The sequence below is a fragment of the Telmatherina bonti genome (genome assembly GCF_933228915.1).
Source record: "Telmatherina bonti genome assembly, chromosome: 4".
Taxonomy (NCBI): domain Eukaryota; kingdom Metazoa; phylum Chordata; class Actinopteri; order Atheriniformes; family Telmatherinidae; genus Telmatherina; species Telmatherina bonti.
In genome coordinates this window covers 23,444,506-23,464,667 of record NC_136622.1, presented here as the reverse complement: position 1 = coordinate 23,464,667, position 20,162 = coordinate 23,444,506, and the positions used below count along the sequence as shown (strand labels likewise).

Below are 20,162 nucleotides of genomic sequence, written 5' to 3'. Positions count from 1 at the left end.
CTCATTATAAGTTAAGAAATTACATTTCAGTCACATTTAATAACTATGCTGCCGAGCATTTCTGATAAACTCACAGTATGCTTGGCAAAACTATTTTCCTGTTTTCAAGAACTGCTTCCAAAAAAACTAGTTCAACTTAGGACACTGTAAAGTCATACACATGTGAAAATATAGGAAATATATTGTGATTTGTACATGTTAAGATGGGAACATACCTATATGTACTCGAAGTTGCAATGATCTGTGATAGGTGTATATTTGGATGTGTTTCACAACATTCCTGCAACTTTTCACACAAACAGAAAACATTTAGCCAACTACAGCCATTGTTTGTTTGTTTTTTTGCCAGTAATTGTGGGTATTATTTTTGAGTTAGACACTAAAATGGCAAATGTATCCCTATCACCCAAGTTTGTAGAACCCTTTGAAAAATTCTGGATCCAGGTAGTGGATCATCAACAAAATCTAATCACTTGTTTATTATTCCAGTAGACAGATTTACTGAAAATTAGACTTTGTTTTTAACTTTTTGAGTTATATTACTAAACAGACAGACTATGGCTGCCAAATGCACAGATTTTGCCTTGGTGGAGGTAATAGAACTATCTGTAGATAGTAGATGTAAGGAGTGTCCAAAGTTGTCCTCGAGGGCAGCTGTCCTGCAGGCTTTGGATGTCTCAATGTCGCACAAGAATCTGATTGATGAGTTACCATGCATGTGCAAAACTTCACATTTTGAACATGCAGCTGGAAACCCCACAGGGACAAAATTCAACAATATTGACAGCAGAAAACAGAAATTGAAAGCTTTTTAACTTAATCTTGATCTTTCAATACACAACCCAACACATCCAATCCTGCTGTGGAAATGTAGAGGATGATTGTTTCCCCTGATCCCCTTAATCATGAGATGGTAGGCTTCAAAATAAATAAAATAAACAAAATAATCTATCCCCATACTACCTTTAAAATGTGTGAATCCATGTAAGTTTCCATTTGATCAAGCAACTCATATTGACTCACCAGGACAGTATCTTTTTAAAATGTCCCTAAAACAGGTCCTGAATGGTTAAATAGTCTTAGTTTCGCAGACTTCAAGGTTGATTTAAAGGATTATAGGAACAGAAATAAAAAACGCTGCAAACCCTGCAGTCTCTGTGATGTAAAAAAAAGGAAAAAAATAAATGTAATCCAAGGAATTACAATAATTACAGTCTTTTATAAAATGTCATGGTACTTCTAGTACATAATGGTTTTACAACTTTAAAATAATTTCTGACTCCAGGAAGAAGAAATGATTTAGAAATAGTCAGATTAATTTTTCAAAGTAACAATTTATGCAAACAACAATCCAGCAGCAAAGTAAAGTCTGTGTGAGAAGCAGTGGGAAAATGATCACTTTCCTATTTAGATGTTGAGTTTTAGTTCACTTAATTTACCATGTGGACCATCAGAGACTAAATAAAAAAAAAAGTATATCCTGCCATCTATTAACCTTAATATGTGTAATCAAATCATCCCTCTCATAAAACCCTCACCTCTTCTCCCCCATTCTGCCCTCCTGCTGCTGAGCTCAGCATGCTGCTGCTCTCTCTAACACTTAGTCAATTACTGCTGCAGGTGCCGAGCCTGAAAATGGGCTAAGGTGCCTTTCGTGTGTGATCACTCTCCTGAGCTACATTTCTGCCAATAGGGTTGTTCAGTTTGTCAGAAGAAAGAAAAAAGAGTGGGAGAGATGAAAGGAAAGGTGTAAGTATAAAACAATATAAAAGAAAGTATAAAATAAAGCCCGAACTGTAGCAACAAGCAAAGAACAGAAAAAAACAAAACGTCACTTCTTTCCTGTAAAGACAAAAGAATTGGACTGGAAACCTGGCAACAAAAGCTAAGATATATAAAAAGATACATAATATTGTCGTAGTGTACATACTATTTCCCATCATCAACCCAATCTAATCATTTTTTTTTAACATAAGAAGATGAATAAAAGACAAGTTTGTGTATTTTTTTTTGTTTTTGTTTTTTGTTCATTTCAGGACATAGCCAAGCATCTTGGATTACGACAAAAGGTTTAATATTTCATAAAATAAGTTGCCAGTAAATGAGTTGAAAGACTCAGTTTGGGTTGCCTGCTTTGCCATATTTCAGACTTAATTACATCACCTTGATTTGCATGAACGCAGATTGCAGAAGTGAAATAAACTTAACAATTTTTTTCATTTCCATCATGGGAAGTAATATGATGCTCTAACAAGTGAGAAGCTCCATAAATCCCAGTGAGATACCTCCACAACCACTTGGATTTATGACTACCTAACAAGCTGACCACAGTTTGTGAGACGGAAAGATTATGTGTCTGAGATGGTGGTCAGCAGCCCTGGAGCAACACAAGGGACGGCTCTCTCACTATTTGTCTTCACGCTGTACGTCCAATACAACCCTGACTCCGGTCATCTACTAAAATACTCTGATGACTCTGCAGTTGCGGAGTGTATCAGCGATGGACAACAAACTGAGAACAAAGAACTGATAAGTTGGTTTGTGAAGCGGTGCAGAAACAATGACCTCACCTTGAATACAAACAAAATAAAAGAAATGTTGACGAGAGTAACAGGAGTAAACAAAACACTGTTTACATCCTGGGAGAGGAGGTGGAGGAACACAAGTACCTCTGAGTTCAGCCAGAAAACACACTAAACTAGATCTACACTGAAGGACAGAGACTCTACTTCTTAAGGAAGCTCAGATCATTCAACGTCTGCACCAAAACGTTGGATATCTCCTGTGAGGGCTGCTCAATTGTGACAAAAATTCTAATCACGATTATTTTGACTGAAATTAATATCTCGGTTGTATAACACAATTATACAACCGAGATATTATTTTTAAACAACGCTGCGCGTTGTGTTGTTCTCAACTCCGTGTCGCACATTATAACCGTCTGATGCTCGGTTCCGTGTTGTTTAATCCGCTTTTACCACTTATACAGGCACTATTTTACGTTGGCTTCGATGTACATTTTATGCCAAACAACCGCTGTCAGGCAACAGTCCGTTTTCCTCATTCACCTGTTAAATGACAGCGGATCTGAACCAACTGATTAACGCGTTGCTATGGTAACGCCCCATAACGGAGGGATATTACAGTGTTTAACTCGCCGAAGTACATGTGTGTTTATACGAAAATAATGCTGCCAGTTCTCACTGGCAATGGTATAAAGTTCACTTGTTGTGAACTTCCACAACCTACTGCAGTTATTCTACATTAACCTGCAGCTGGAGCCGACAGGGACTGGCCGCCTGGGAGAGCTTTAGGACGGGAGACACTCTCGCTGCTTGTTTCTTATAGTAACTGCAGAACAATATGTGGCTTCAAGTCAGTTGCCAAAACACAAGCAAAGTCTCCAATAACTCCAGTAAAAGTTGCTAGATTTGTAGCTAGTCGCTTTTAACAAAAAAAGTCGCCAAATTTAGCGAGAACAGTGTCTGAATGAAACCAAAGCGGCTGTGGGAGGAGTTTACAGCACAGTGCTGCAATGCCAGAGACGCTCTATTAGAAACTGAAGACAGCAGACTGTAAACCCAGATCATGATTGAGATTAAAATTCAATTAATCGCCCAGCCCTATCTCCTGTGAGTCTGGTGTGGAAAGTTCAGCTTTGCAGCCTTCTGCTGGAGCAGCAGCTTCACAACCAGAGGCGTAAGGAGACTTGAATAAACTTACCAGAATGGCCGGCTCTGTGCTAGGAATAACTCTGAAGCCGCTGGAGTTTATCGAAAAGAATGCTGCGCAACACAAACCACTGCAAATAATGGCCGATTCCACATATCTTCTGCACAACACAACAAAGAAACAACAGTGTGCTTCGTTATGTCCAATGCAATGAAAGGTACCAGCAGTCATTCCTGCCAACACCCTCTGGAATAATACAATATCTTCTTCTGATTGATGATTATTGTTTTTATTTTAACACAAAAAAAAAAACTACAACAACAATGGTCCCCCATGGTATTAGAAGAAAGTATTTTAGTTTATATTATTCACATCCAGCATGAAAGTGTCAGGACATCACTGGCTTTTTTCTTTATCAAGTCAGATAAAAGTGGTTCTCCAGATACTTTGAATCAGAGCTTTATGTACATGCATTGTGCTGCCATTTTTAAAATGCCAGTTGTCTCTACAGACCGTTAAGGGCAGTCTGAGACAAATGTCGAACCATTTGATGTGTGGAATGTTCTTGGCTGTGTCAGTGCTGTTGTTGGTAATTTTGCTTTGCTCTGCTGTGAAAAGACAGAACTCAGAATTGACATCTTTACAACAGATTGAAACTATGTGGTAAACTCCTGAGGACAGGCCAGTGCATGGATGAAATCTGCACATTTTACTTATTTATATTATGTGGTTTTTGTGTCCTCTTTTTGATGAAACTCTCAGTTTGAACAAGCTTTGAACCAACCAATGTGTAGCATCATCACAGAGTACAACATTTTGGTTGCCTTTTGGAAAATTTCATGAAAGTCCATTCTTATTGGCTGATAATCCTTTTTTTTTTTTTTTTTGTCTTGTCCAGCATTTAAGCAAGCAAACTGATGTTCTGGATGCTGTGTTCTGCTGAGCAAATTTATTTTGCCAAGGGGAACTTTTGTAGATGTAATGATCCCCTTGTATTTCTTGATTCTTATTTTATTTTTCAATTTGTTTTGGATAATAGCTTGCATTACAGAGTTTATGCTGCTGGACCCGACCGGAAAGGACAGGAAAGGGGCAGAAAGAGAACAGAAAAGAGAACATAAAAAAACAAAAAAAAAAAAACAAAAGAAAGAGATCAATGCATACATGTATATGCACATACATACCCACCTACATATATATGTATATACACTCGCACATACATTATATATATATATACATATATACATACATACATACATATACACATACATACACATGCATACACACACATGTACACATACATGCATACATAAAGATAGATATACATACATACATATACACATACATACACACATATATATATATATATATATATATATATATATATATATATATATATATATACATATATACACATATACATACTCACATACATACACATACATATACATACATACACATACACTCACACATATGCATACATATATACATATCCATACACATACATACATACACATACACATACACATAAGTACACACACATACCCACCCACACACATAAATATATACACTCACACAAGCCAACTCTAGATTCGTGGAGAACAAAACCGTTGACAATCATGAGGACCAGAAACTAGCAAGTTAAGTCAAAAAGACAGAAAGAGAGGTACCTGCTGTTAGTGAATAAACTTGCTGGATGACTCAGTGACTGTGACACATGCAGAACATTCATGCAGAACATTCAGAGTGGAACGTGTTTAGAGAAGAGTGATCATGCCAATGTGACCCCGCCCGCCTACAGCTAGAGGAAGGCCAGGAGAACCCAGAGACCTGGGTAACCGACAGTCACCCCCAGGTACAGATCCCAACCCCCCCACTCCAGAGCCAGCCATGCATCTGCCCAGGAGGTGGCGAAGGAGGTGCCCAACCAGAGTCCCCCGCAGTCAGGGGGAACAGGCCCCAGCAGGCCCAGGCCGGCAAGGGCCGATCCCGCCGGGCACCGGCCACCTAGGGCAGACAGAGCGCAGGCCCCAGGGCCCCAAGAGCCCGTGAGCAGCCCCCCGCCCCCGCAGGCAGAGGGCACAGCCCACACCGACGGAGGACCAGGATCCCCAGACCGCCACCCAGCGGCAGCCAGGTCGCACCCCAGCGCACCAGCTGCGCCCCCGGGTACAGGACACCACCCCCACACCACCAAACCACACACACATATACATGCATACCCCCCCCCCCCCCCCCAACACGCACTCGCCTCACACATATACATGCATACCCCCCCCCCCCCAAACACGCACTCCCCTCTCAACCCCCATCCACACAACCCTCTGCAATCCATGCACATCATCCATCACATATACAACCCCACCCCACCTCTACTCACTCACCCATACCAAGTCACACGAACCCCAATAGCCCCCCCCCCCACACACACGCTCACACCCTGCCACCCCATCCCTCTACTTCTACCCAACCACACATGCCCCACCAAATACCCCTCCACCACCCATAGCCCCCCTCCAAACTTCACCCTCACTCACACATCCCATTCCGCATATACACCCCCCCATACACACACACACACACACACACACATATCCTCACTCCTCCAACACAGGCACACCCCAATACAACCCACACGCCAACATACCCCTCCACACACACATCTACTCATCCTCACACATCCCTATCCCTACCCACCTATATCCCCAACCCTAATCCCCCCCCAGCCATCCCACATCCATCTGTAACCCCATACACCCACTCCCACACATCCTCACCTCACCCCTCCATCATGTCCCATGTGAGATACCTCAGAGGGGGCAGAGGACAGGATGGCCCCGATCAGGGCCCCATAATTACCGCCCACCACTCCAGCGTCCCCCCCACCACCCACAGATGCAGCCGACCCAGCACCCCCCAGGGCCGGCGACAACCCTCCTACAGCCAGGCCAGCCCAGACTTAGGCCTAATGGACGGCACTCTTCCCCCACCCGTACCCCCCCCCAGTAAAGCCCCGAGAGCAGGGCATGAGAAGACCCTATCGTCCCTGCCTCCCCCCCGCTTATGACTGATTGTGAAGTATGTATTATTTGCAATTAAAATTGAGGGAAGTGCCACGCGGTGTTGGGAGAGGGACCACCTAAGCAGCCCCGCCCACCATACGCCGCATGCTCTTCCCCTAATCATGTGAGTCGTCAGTGTTTTGGTGTTTGGTGTCTAAGTGTAATTAAAACTGGGAGGTGAGCCGAGGCTGGGTGCAGCGATCAAGACCACCTTGATGGCCTTTCTCACCACCCAGCGCCACGTGCACACCTCCCAATACCCTGCCTGTGTGTGATGGGGAGCGGGGAGGAAGAGGGGTTGAGGGATTTAAGTCTGGAGAAAGTGAGCAAAGTGAGCTTTCCTCCAGAAGGTGAGCCGCCCGCGGCACTGGGCATGCCCCCTACTCCCAGGGCCCCCCAAGGACCAGGACAAGCCGGGGATTGGCTGATAATCCTAAATCTTTCTGAACCAGTTTGGTAAAAGCTGGACTAATAAGTCTACAAAGCATGAACAAGCCACAAGTTTATACATGAAAGATAGCAAGCGGGCACTTATTGTCAAGATTGGTTTTGTAGCCAGTTAGCCATTAGCTTCCACCAATTTTAGTATTAAAAGCAAAGCTTTTAGGCTTCATTTAAAGTTAAAGTTGGAGTTATAAGCTGCACACATACAGATGCCTGGTTCTCTCTCACTTCCCTTAAAGTGGACCTATTATGTGCATTTATGGCTAATTTTTTTTTTATTTCTGAGACCAGAAGGGCTGGGATTGATCGAGTTATTGTCACAAATTGCTTTATTTAGTTCAGACCGACCCTCTCCGTAGGCTGTCAGATCAGCCTGTGGGCAAAACGAGTGGATTGAGACCCTTCCGCATTAAGCCCCGCCTCCCGCCACTGCACTACATCGGAAGCGTGCACCGCACCTGCTTTAGCCGTCATTATAACATCTCATAAACAGAAGGATTAGGCTCATATGAACTCAATAAAAACACAAAATACAATGTCAACACACAGCATACAGCCCTACATGTTGGAACCTGAATCAGACCCTGAAAACAAAGTGGAAAACAGCAACCCACAGCAACGAATGCAGCAGGATGTCTCTCTTTGGTAAACTCATCAGCCATCGTTGGAAATAACTTTATCCCACGTTTTCCACCCGCCTGATGTATTTGTACATGCCCTTGTTAACCAGTAGAAGGTAACCAATCACCGAACCTGATCCCCCGGGACGTCACAAGGATTTCCAAGTAGAAAAAACTCTCTGAAACGACGTGTGTTTCACCGCCATGGAAACCGAATGGAGAGAGTGCTGGAACTCAAACTCAAACTCAAACATGTGTTTAGGTGATAAAAAACAGTGTCGTTCACATGTCTGATGAGGATTCAACCCTGTAACACTGTAGAAAGCTTAGAAACCTCCAAATACCATGATAGCACCCATTTAAAGTGAAGGTTTTCCTGTTTCTGCTTTTTCAACATAAACAGTTTAAAAGAAACTTTAAGAAAAAAATACATAAGAAAACTATTTTTTTTCCTGAAATGGATTCCTTGTATTCTTGTTGAGTGATATTAATATACAATCAGTGGACAACTACAGCAAATAGATGCTGTTCCTGACTTGTATGATTTGCTGTTAGATTAGTGTCACAATTTATTATACCTGCTGTGGTGATTGTTTCATGAAATTAATTACTGGCATATTTCCTGCCTTTCCAGCAGTACATCATGTGTTCCAACTTGCTCACAGCAGTTTTATGCTCACTAAAGTTGTATAGAAAATGACAAGAAAAAATATTTACCTAAAAAAAAGAAACACACACAAAGAAATAAATGTCACAGGGCCTGCACCATATATTTTGTTCATACTCAGGGGAGCTTTTCAAAATGTGTAAACCAGAAGGCAAAATTATCCCTATTTATCTTGTGTTCAGAAAAAAAGAATTTACCCAAAAAAAGGTTTTCACAACATCAGTAGAGAGAAGACCAAGCGCCACCAAACTCAGTAAGAACTGTCTTCTCTAAAGAGCTTTAATCTCCATTTTTCAGCATTTTGCCCGTACAACACAATGTTCAACATTTGATCAAAACCTGCTGCAATTTAAAAGGCTCCATGCTTAAAACACAAGACCATCTTGTCCTCTGCTGACAATATTGTGAAATCTATGGTACAAATTCAGTCTCTCAAATGTATGTGGGTGTCTATCTTTTAAAGCCATCTGTTCAGTCAAATATAAAGTAGTATTTGGTCCAAAGTATTGACTTTATAGACAGCAGGATGGGCAAATTAATCAACCATTAGTGGTGTCCTGTGGCCCCACTGCTGGGGGAACAAAGAAAGAATCATCCAGAATGATGTGAGACAGAAACAGTTTGAGGTTTTAATTGGACTGAGCTTGGCAGGATTGCCTCTTTGTCTTTTTCTCATTAACAGTACAAATTAATAAACTTTACAAATCTTTGTTAGCCTGCGTAATATATTCATACTGGGCCTTTCAATTCAGCAAGCTTCATGTTTAAATACTTTTTAGACGGAGTAAAATCATTGTTTTCTGCTTTTAGTTTTTATTGCCATGCACTGTGCACCCTTTGTTGTTTCGTGGGTGCTCTCTTTGTAATGGAAATAACAGTAACTTCCAACAACTGTTTGAAAAGCCAACACACACTCCAACACACACACACAATGCAGACTTTGGCTTTAACTGCAAGAAGACTGAACATGTTGGTGTGTGTTTTACAAACATGCATAAATATAATGTATAAGCATCTTCAAACATGTAACCAATTAGTTGGACAGTATAGCTTATCCATCCCATGTAATCAATTGCACATAAGTGCAATGACACTAAGAACATACACACACACACACACGCATACAGCCATCCACACACACTGTTTACTTGTACACAAAGCTCCTGTCAAGGCTTATTGTTTGTCCTTGACATTTTATGTATTTGATGAAAGGCTGGTATGAAAGGGGCATATGTTGCCATCACAAATCTTCAAATGTAGAGTGGTTTCTTTGTTCCCTCTCTCATGGCTGACTCACGGGACTTCTGTGCTTGGGGTGGACTTGTTAATTAACCACACGGCAGCCTGTTTGAAATGTGTGTGTATATGTACATAAATATGCACACAAAGTAGCAGCTACAGACAAAGTGAAGAGGCTTTCCACGTCCACCCTTTGTTTGGATTGCCAAAACGCTGTAGGAATGTTGCACAAAACAAAGCAGCGTATTGTAGTGCAACTTTGTTGTATATCCTGAGCCTCTGCATGTGTGTGTGTGTGTGTGTGTGTTTGAAAGTTAGATGTGCAGTTTGACATTTATAGTTTTGTTTGTGCAAACATCACTTTATGCATAAAGTATAAAAAAACATGCAAATGTAACATGTAAATGACTTTTATGTGGCTTTTTGCTGAAATTCATTTGTTCTTTTTTAATTTTATGCTGTGAGAAATTTTAGCACTGAGTGGATATATTTAGTCCTATAGGCATATTGTGCTTATCTCCATGCTAAAGGGAGAATATGATGTTATTCATTTTTCTGGAACTGGCAAATTGCTAGTTTCAAATGTTTAAAGCTTTTATTTGTGGTTACCAAACCAACTTGAAGAACTAGGTCCTTGTCTAGTCTTCAGAGACAGCCAAGCGTGACTGTGTGCCCATACACTATAGATGCAAAAGAAACATGTGTTCGCTGATGAGCCAGATGGCCGTTGGTTGGTTTCGTCTGAAATGTATGAGGTCTCATCATGTATGAGGTCTGCAGTATGTGTCTTTCCTTTTGTGTATGTTCATTGTCACCATTGCAGTTGACACCATGGCACCACCACCACCACCAGTTGTTTAGGTTGTACTAGGCAAATAAGAGCTTTTCGATAATGTTTGGTGAAATCTGCTCTTCTTATTTATCCTTTTGTGGGGTGCCACAGGGGTATATTTTCAGTCCTATTCTCTTTTCGTTGTATATGCTTCTTCTGGGATCAATCATATGAACGCATAATCTGTCTTTTCAGTTGTATGCCGATGATTTGCGGATATTCTTACCCATGAGACCAAATAAGAACACTGCACTTGATAAGCAACTGAATTGCATACAGGACATAAAGCAGTGGTTGGCACAGAGCATTATGCACTTAAATGACAACGAAACTTAATGCATCTTGGTTGGCATCTCACCTGTGTGAAATGTTTTCACAACAAATGGTAGTACTCTGGTCCCCTTTTTTAAATCACGTTAAAAATCTTAATGTGACGTTTGGCCTGAAATTTTGAAAACAGATTATTTCTGTAGTTAGAACAAGCTTCTTTTGGGGGAGGCAAAGTGAAGCTTTTTCTCGATTGGCAGGATTTTGAGTTGGCAAGCCATGCTTTTATTAATTCAAGACTGGACTACTGTAATGCCCTTTACGTTGGCCTCGACCAGTCTCCAATCTCGTGTTTGCAGCTTGTGCACAACACTGCTGCCTGATTTTTAATGGGCACATCCAGACCCGAACACATAAATCCTGTGCTGGAGTCACTCCATTGCCTCCAAGTTTGTTTTAGAAATGATTTTAAATTTCTTGGGGGAGGGGCTTGTTCTTTTGCTGTTGCAGCTGTGGTAATAATCTTTGCCTTTTGAAAAAAAACTGGCAAATAAGAGCTTTTCAGTCCTATACATACATACACACATATATATATATATATATATATATGTATATATATATACACACACATATATATATATACATACACACATATGTATACATAGCATGAGAGAGACAGAGAAGGATTTTAAGGGAAACAATTTCTTCGTAGACTTAGTATTGTGTCTGTTTCTTTCACAGTGCATGTGAAGGCAGGAACGTGTGAAGTGATTGCTGCTCATCGCTGCTGCAACAAGAACAAGATTGAGGAGCGATCTCAGACTGTCAAATGTTCCTGCTTCCCCGGTCAAGTTGCAGGGACCACACGGGCAATGCCTTCCTGTGTTGATGGTATGTATTTTTGTATAATTTACTGACAAGAAGTTCTGGATATTTGACTTTTTAAATGGTGTCAGAATGAACCTAAATCCTTCATTTTACAAGTAAATTTAATTTGACCCTCTCTAAAACTACCCTTTTAATGCACAACTTTTCTCTATTTCATAGCATTCTGTTTTCTAACAAGTTGATTGATCAACCCCCACCCCCCCAAAACATTTTATGTTGAGGTATACCTCTCACTATTGTTACATTTTGTTTCAGGTAAATTATTTAAATTACCATCACATGTTTCTCGTTAAACATCCTACATTCATGATTTAATGGTAGTGTAATATCAACTCTTTTCATTTTCTGTAAATTTCATCCAAAAGTTGAATATCCCTCACTTTTGTGAGTAGTGTATGTACATGAACTTATTACCGCTGCCGGACAAACACCTGCTTTGACCAGAGCATTGATTTTTTTTTTTTTTTTTTATGCTTTTACACACTCCTTACATTTTCTGTGAGTAATGATAGAACAGGGTGCTTGTTCAGTTATATCTGACAAAGCACGAAGGCTGTGTTTGCATTACGGCTGAAAGAAATATTAAATATATACAGTGCTGGCTGACATTTACACTGCATTAGGAACAGCCTATTTATGGATGTCATGTGTGTATTGGCAGTTGAGTTACAGAGTGGAGTCAACAATAATCCAGCATCCAGTGTTGATTTTTGTAACTCCAGCTGCCCGGTTTTGTTTTTAGACAAAGACCCTGCACATAATGTAATGATTTTAATGGAATTACAAACATCACAGTCAAAGGAAAAATACTGTAACACAAAAAAAATGGAGTCACACAAGATACTGACACAATCATGTTTTGAGGAAAAAACATCTGGTTCAAATGCTGGGTCTGCAGAGAATGACTTAGCTTGATGATAGATCTGTAACTCCACAGCTAGAGAAACCTGGCTTTATAGTGATGGTAATGATTGGGGAAAGGTGTGTGCCAATCTTGTCGTCGGGTGCAGCTGCAGTTAGGGAGTATAAGCCGAGTGACCAGAAAGTGCAGGTGAAGTAAAAAAGGCAGGGCATGACAGATACTTATGTTTTCAAAATGTGCGTCAAACTTCAGTTATAATTTTATTGAATGAAAACTACAACTGCCACAAAATATTGTATTCTGACTTGATATGGACATGTTATTCATTTTACTCCACAACTGTGTTATTTACATTTTTTCCTCATTAAGATATCAAATATTTGTCCTTGCTGCATAGATTACACTCATTCTACTTGTTATGGTTTCCATTTCAAGATCCACTGCACTTGCTTAGAAATATATTAAAAGGGTATGACATGATTTCCACGAGCATTTCTTTTGCCATAGTACTTAAAATCCCCTTCACAGCCTGATTTCACCCAATTAAATCCTCTAACACACTACTGAAAATATTTAGTCGCCTGTGGAACGGACAGGACTGAAAAAACACCATCTAATCGTTTTAATCTGCCCAAACGGTAGCTAACCAGCTAACTGAGGTAGGTGGGCTAAAGCTAAGGCACACTGTTAGCCAACTAAAACTTGTGGTGGTGCTACACTGTTCCTTCATGTCGCTAGATCAGATACCTGTCAGTCAAAAGGACATGCCCCTATCAATGCAGAATTATGAGATGAAATTACTGCTAAATGGATGTGTTTTGTTTTTGTTTTTTTTTTTTTTTTTTTAAATATTCCATGAATTATTTCCAACTCCACTATTTTTATTTAATGCATGTATATTAGTCAGTGGGTCGGGAAGGCCAAACCTCAGAGATACAGAAAATGAAACTTTTAAATACAGAGGGAGAAAATGTGTTCCTTTGCAATATATAGTATGAGAAAATCTTTTTTTAAACATTTAAGGACTTACATTATGACCATTTAAATAATTGTGTTGTAATTTGAGGCATTTTCTGTAACGGCACAGGAGATGAGACCCAAAGGACACCGAAGACCTCAGGACTGGTTACAGATTTTATTGAAAATAACAGGGGACAAGGAAGCAGGAGGCTACGGCAAGGACGGCTTGAAGTCCTCCTTGAGTACCCCAACTGTGTCCTTCTGGTGATGACAGGGGGGTTAGTGAAAGACGGCACACAGGGAGAATCCAACTCCAGGAAAAAATGCCCAAGAAGGAAGAAAGGAAGTTCCTCTCACCTGAGGTTATTGGGGATTTGTCCAGAATCCAAAATCCAAGTCCAATGTCCAGTCCAAGGTCCATACACCGAGTAGTAATCTGAGGGGAAGAGGCAAGGGAAAAACTCTGGGCAGGCAGGTTCTCAGGAGAAGGGGGAACAGGGCAGGAATACAGGGTAATCTTGGGTTCACAGAAGGCTGGAAGCAAACAGAGAGAATCTGACGATCTGGCAATCAACAATCCTGGGCCCGCTGCTTAAATAGAAGGAGGCACAGGTGGTAGTCATCAGCTCATCAGCACAGGAGGTTGCCTTCAGGGACGACTGGGAAAAACCATGATACTTTCAACAAATCCCTTTCCTGCAACTGTAAAAATAATGCACCTTGAAGTTAAAGACTGCAGTCTCTGTGTCTATTGTTTGCTGCTTCGTGGATCTTATTGTGTATTGTATTGTGTGTATTGATCATATTGTGTTGCTTGCTGTACTGAAACTTACTGAGAAATGCTATGATATAATTCCTCTACAATGGTACTCGCCTGTTCTTTTCAATGATGTTGTGGCTTATTACGTTCACTCATAATACAACACATCAGAAGAAAAGCAAGTTTGAAGGAATTTATTATTAGTTAAACTGATATGTAGAAGTCCCAACAGAATTATTGAAGTTAACACAGATATAACAGGTATGTGTCATGACCAACCAGTATCAACTGTCTTGTTGTGCACCGAGCATAGCATTGTCCCGATGTCACAGACACACAGCCAGTAAAAGTAATGAATTATTTTTTATTTTGGCCAAGATTTTTTGGGGTCATTATAATCACGAAGCCTGCAACTTCATGCGGGTTTGCTTTTGTGGGCACAGACCTTTATGAACATTTAAATTTTGTCCATGCCAATTATAAAACATGCAACTTCAGCTTGAAATTGAGGGGATAAAAAAAATATGGCACATTAATAATTAGATCTGTGCTGTGCGATGAAGTAACAGTGGCATTTCTTAAATTAATACATAAAACTAAATATTCCGTTTTTTTACTGTATTAATTTTCTTTCTTCAGGGGACTAACCTACAGAATCTTAATATGACCACTTCCACATGAAATATAAGTCAAAATAACTGTCTTTTTTCACTAGCAACACTCCCGTTATCCACAAAACCATACTGGAATGTACATTTGTCTTCTGGAAACTCTTTGTTCATGTGGAGATTAGAGGAAAATTGTGGCTTGGGAGATTTTAGTGTCCAAATTCACAAGTTCACAGTCTAGAAACTCAGATGAGGCACATAACTGAAAACACACTAACAGCTAGTGATACAAATCCACAACTCTCTCCCACTCTTCCTGTAGCCTCCATTGTAGCCCAGAAGTGGTGGTGTCAGATGCAGCCATGTATGGAAGGCGAGGAGTGCAAGGTTCTGCCAGATCTAACGGGTTGGAGCTGCAGCACAGGCAACAAAGTCAAAACCACAAAGGTTGGTGAAGATTCAGTTTTTCTCCTTCACACTTTCAGGATTCTTTAAATGCAAACATGCACGCACGCACACATGGCCTGACCCACCACAGACAGACATGCTGGTGCACACTCCTCTCCTCTCTCACACTCTTTCTGTCTTCATTATCTTTACTGTATAGCCTACTTCTTTCACTTTTCTTTCAACATGTTCTTTTATCATCCACTTTTTTTCCTCTTTACTCTCTCCATCTTGGATCAAACATCAAACATTCTTTGCAGAAAAATAAGGCCAACAGGAACAAGGCAAAATAACACACACTCTCCCTCACACACAGAAACACACCACACACATGCACTTACACAAACGCACACACTTACTGAACATGAATATCACAATTCCCATCACTCTCACTTGCCTCGTTTCCCTGCGCCTCTCTGGCATGCCATCTGACTCGATGCAAAAGGAACTCGTCACATTGGATACACCAGAGTGGTAAATGTCCTCAAATAGTTGTTATGCTCCGATTCTTCCATAACACAGTTTGTGCAGTATGTGATAAGTCTTTGGCCTGGATTTCTCTGTTCTGTCTGTTACATACTGTTACATATCTCTCTGCTCAACCTCCATCTCCACCTGTTGGCGTCTCTTCAGTGGCTTGACCTGAGCAGACTCTTATAGCTGTCTGTCATAAGAGGAAAATTTGTGCAATACTCACCTCCTGTCACAGTGTGCTTCTCTTTCCATCCTCCATCCTTCTCTCTGCCTTCTCATCCTCCATTATTCATGGAAAGGTGCAGACCTTTGTTTTCTGCCTAAATAATTGATTGAAGGCGTGGCCAGAAGAGAGCATCAGGAGAGCATCTCCATGAGTAAAGCGAAGTGATGAAGAGGCCTTAAGACACTTGTGCTGCTCTTTCTTTCTGACTCAAGACTTTTTCTAAAACACTCTAAGAGTGTTCTGTTAGCTGGCCTGATTAAGAATGCCATCCATATGTTTCCTTGTGCTCAACCTCTCACCTAGCAAAGTGGATTGTACCCCGCAAGCCATACTTCCTCCTCAACAACCACTCCTTTCATTTTCATCCTAAAATACTTTTCTGCTGCATCCGCCCAAACTCAAATGTAATGCTGCTCAGAAGTGTACCAGAATTGAACTTTTCCAGATGAACCCTATCAGAGATACATGGACAAATGGAAACTAAATTATCATAATTTCAGAAAGAGGCACATAGGCATTGTTCAGATATGGGGTTGATGTATTTTATAAATATGAGTGTCGTTTGGAAATTGCTTCTCATATTGGATCTCATGCATTAAGTGTGCATTTATAATTTCCTGCACCAGATCAAAGCAGGGCAGTTGCAAGCAGGCATCGCTTTATCATTGACTCTGTCGTAGCTTAAAAGAGCACAAATATTTGCTGTCTCTTGCATTCAGATCTTTGATCAATGATCTGTGTGTGTGCTTGTGTGTCTGTTTTGTGTTTGTGTCGACATCATTTGAGAGTGTACACTGATGCATTTGCCCGATGATAAAAAGAATGATTTTTTTTTTTTTCCTCTGGTGTTGTACATTGAGGTCAAGATGCACAGGCATCCAGATCAATAGCATTGAACATTCTCTTATAGTCCCATTAAGACCTGCTCGTAAATTGAAATTGACGATGGGGCAAGCGAGAGAAAAAGGATAAGAGTGGAGGAGACAGATGGAACAGCAGAGAGGATGAAAGAGGCATGTGGTGAAGGATGAGAGAAAAATGTAATGTGGAAAGTGGATGAAAGAATTTTTAGAAGATACTCGGCAATTAGCTTATTGGAACTGTGCAGCTGAGAAGAAACAGCTAAAAAGCAGAGAGAGGACTTGGACCCGCTTTCTGTCCCTGGCTGAAAGCAGAAGAAAGGAGGAGAGAAGGAGGGCAGAGGGAGGAGAGAGGGAGGGGACAGTAGACAGCTCGATCAATGCCAAATAATATCATATGGATGAGCAGACAGACATAGTCACGGTGCCAAGCCTCCCAGCTGTCCTAAATTGCAAGGCAAGTGTGTAATGCACAAAGAGTCACATTAACAGACAACTGACAAGGTTTCAGCATTGTAGATGTGCTTCAGTTCTGCTGTAGCTGAGTGTGTGAAAGTAGCGGTTTATTAACTGTGCATCAGCCTTGACCCTTTATATCTCACGTACAAACAGGGCAGTGATACACAACGAAGGTGCTTTCTACCTACGTGGGATGTCTAAAGGAGACCTTTTCTATAATAACTACAGTAAAAAGCTTTGTTGACTTGAGAGATAAATTTCAGTGTTGAAGAAGCAGAATTTTCCTCTTTGACTGTGATGGAACAACATACACAATCAAGCTCAAGATTGGCAATAAAAAAACTCCGAATGAGGAGGTCAAAACATCAGCAGTGTTGACAATTTTTTCCTCGATTAGCCGTTGGTTGACTGTAGTTAGTCTGCAGCCAAGCTTGATGATTGTGTTTCATCAGTTAAAATTTATCCAATCCAACTTTATTTGTTAACATTTTTAAAACATCCAGTGGGCCAAAGTCACATAAAACTTACAATAAAAGGTGCATTTGATATAGGATATAAGAATTATGTAGCTTAATACAGAATGAAAAAGGTTATTTTTAGAACACCCAGAGGAAACAAGTTGTTGGAGAAAATAGTATTTCTAGAGCAAGACTGTTCTTATTCACTCATTGTGTGAGAACTGCAACAAATCTCAAGCAACAATACTAAAAAAAAAAAAAAAAAAAAAAAAGGAACCCCCTCCCCCCAAAAGAAAAACAAAAAAACAATTCAGTTTAGCCTAGAAAACATTCATCAAATGAGCGCCGATTGACATTTTTGTCTTTGGATTTTCATCACAGTCCCTTTTTTCCTACATTTCTCTTTTTTCTTTTTATACTTTCATATTAAAGCAGTGATGTTCAGTTATTATGACACAAATCAAAACTTATATTCATGCAGCTTTTTAGCAAATTTAAAAGTACAAATAATGAAAAAAACATTGGATTTAGCAGAATTTAAGCAAGTACGATAAATCTAAAAAATGAATGAGACATCTTCCACGTAGCCATGTGAGTGGGCTTTAATGTTGGGAAGTTATTTTTAAATACAGTAATAAGAAGAAAATGTGCCATTTACACACCTTTAAAACGGCCAGTAGAAATGAAAATCAAGTAGCTCTTATATGGTTGGTAAAGTGAGACTTTACCTAAATGTGCTCTCTAATTGGGCGCAGAAACTGCCACCTACAGGCATGTTCTAACAGACAAGGGGATGAGTACCTAAAGGGACTTTGACTTTGCATCCTAAAACAGAGCAGACACAGAAATGCAATAGTGCATGTGCATATTGAACTGGCTGGACAACAAACGCCTGCAGACTCTTTGATCAAGCACAGGAGCGGGTGCCTGAAGGCAATGGGAATAAGCCCAAGAAGGGTAGCCTGAAGCCATCAAGAATAGATACAGTGTAGTTTCAGCTGCCAGCTTGGAGGAAACGCTGCTCTGAGCTCTTACAGAGACACATTGTCTTCACACTCGGTTAACTGGTGCCTGGTTTGAACAAAAAAGGAACTCCCTCAAGAAGAAAGAGCCAAGGGAGCACATGTGGAGGCTAAGAGAGGAGACCACTGAGTAATTCAAAGAAAAACATATGGGTCTCAGAGAGTTTGGTCCATTAAATTCTCCAGCACTGACAGCTATACGGGAGTGTGCATCTGTTTGTCTCCAAATAGCTTGGACTAATCCAAACAAGAATGTAAAACCAAAGAAAATGGAAAGTCGGGCTGATGAGATAAAGAGACAAAGTGATTAGAGTGGCCACCTCAACAAATTGGCATAATGGCATGGCAGGCCAGATGATGAGAGTCAGGTACTGTGGGCTGGTTGCCATGAATCAAGCTGTCTTGTTTAGTTCCTGCCAGTAGAGTCAGACTGTGTAAGCAAAGATGTCAATGCTCCACCAGTAAGGTTATCTGCCTATTATTTCCAAATAGTAGCCAACACAGCAGTACAGTGCATTATTTAAAACCCTTTCATTAACACAATGCCAGGTTTAGATCTGCACTCAATCCTTTTTCATTATTATTTCTAAGTGGGACTGGTTCTTTATGGGTTTTGATCACATTCTTCTCTTCCTGTTCCAGGTGACCCGATAGTCCTGCCCACATCAAGACAAGTAATAGGGAGTTGTGGGGAAAATACTTGCGCAGCACAATGGACCTATCCACTTGTGAGAACATGCACTCAGATGGATCTCTTTAAGGAACTCATATTTCTTTCATTTTTCCGAGGATAACTACGAACTGATGGCTGAGGAGACAGGACTCTAACACTGCTTGCCATCACCATAAACGCAGCTGACTTTCCTGGGTCTTTCCCGTAGAGGACTACATCACCCACAATCCTTTAATGCTACTACAAACATGAAAGCAAACTATGACCTAAACAGCACTTCATTAGATGAAAGGAAAACAAGTTATGTTCCATCTCCTTTTTTCTGACTGAGTTGCGTTCTATATGTATTCTGGGAATAAATAAGTTCAGATTTTTAGCGACTTTTTTTTTTTTTTGGGTTTTGGATTCCTGTATTGCAAGCATTACTACAAAAAAAGGGAGCTGATCCAGGATGCTCACCCCATGTAGTCTGGGTGACATTCAGATTTACCTGTGCCACATATAATCCCCCTTAACGCTGTCAAAATGTTTCTTAGATCTGAAATCCAAGCTATTATTTCTTTTTCCTTTTTTTTAAAAGACCTCACCTCCTATAAGAATATTTTTCCTCGAACAATTTGTGGCTCACCACATGCCATTTTTAAAATGATGCAGAAAACGGT

The 20,162-nt window shown here is 40.5% G+C and overlaps 1 protein-coding gene across 1 annotated transcript in view; it reads left to right on the top strand.

The window, feature by feature from the left end:
• Positions 1-19,481, top strand: part of LOC306754488 (chemokine-like protein TAFA-2) — a gene marked incomplete at both ends in the record, with an annotated part of 58,473 nt that extends 38,992 nt beyond the window's left edge. Inside the window, 3 exons of the mRNA XM_079238507.1 lie at positions 11,545-11,694; positions 15,204-15,328; positions 19,470-19,481. Of these exons, the coding sequence (XP_079094633.1) occupies positions 11,545-11,694; positions 15,204-15,328; positions 19,470-19,481 (287 nt within the window). The remainder of the gene's footprint in view (positions 1-11,544; positions 11,695-15,203; positions 15,329-19,469) is intronic.
• Between the last annotated feature and the right edge of the window lie 681 nt (positions 19,482-20,162).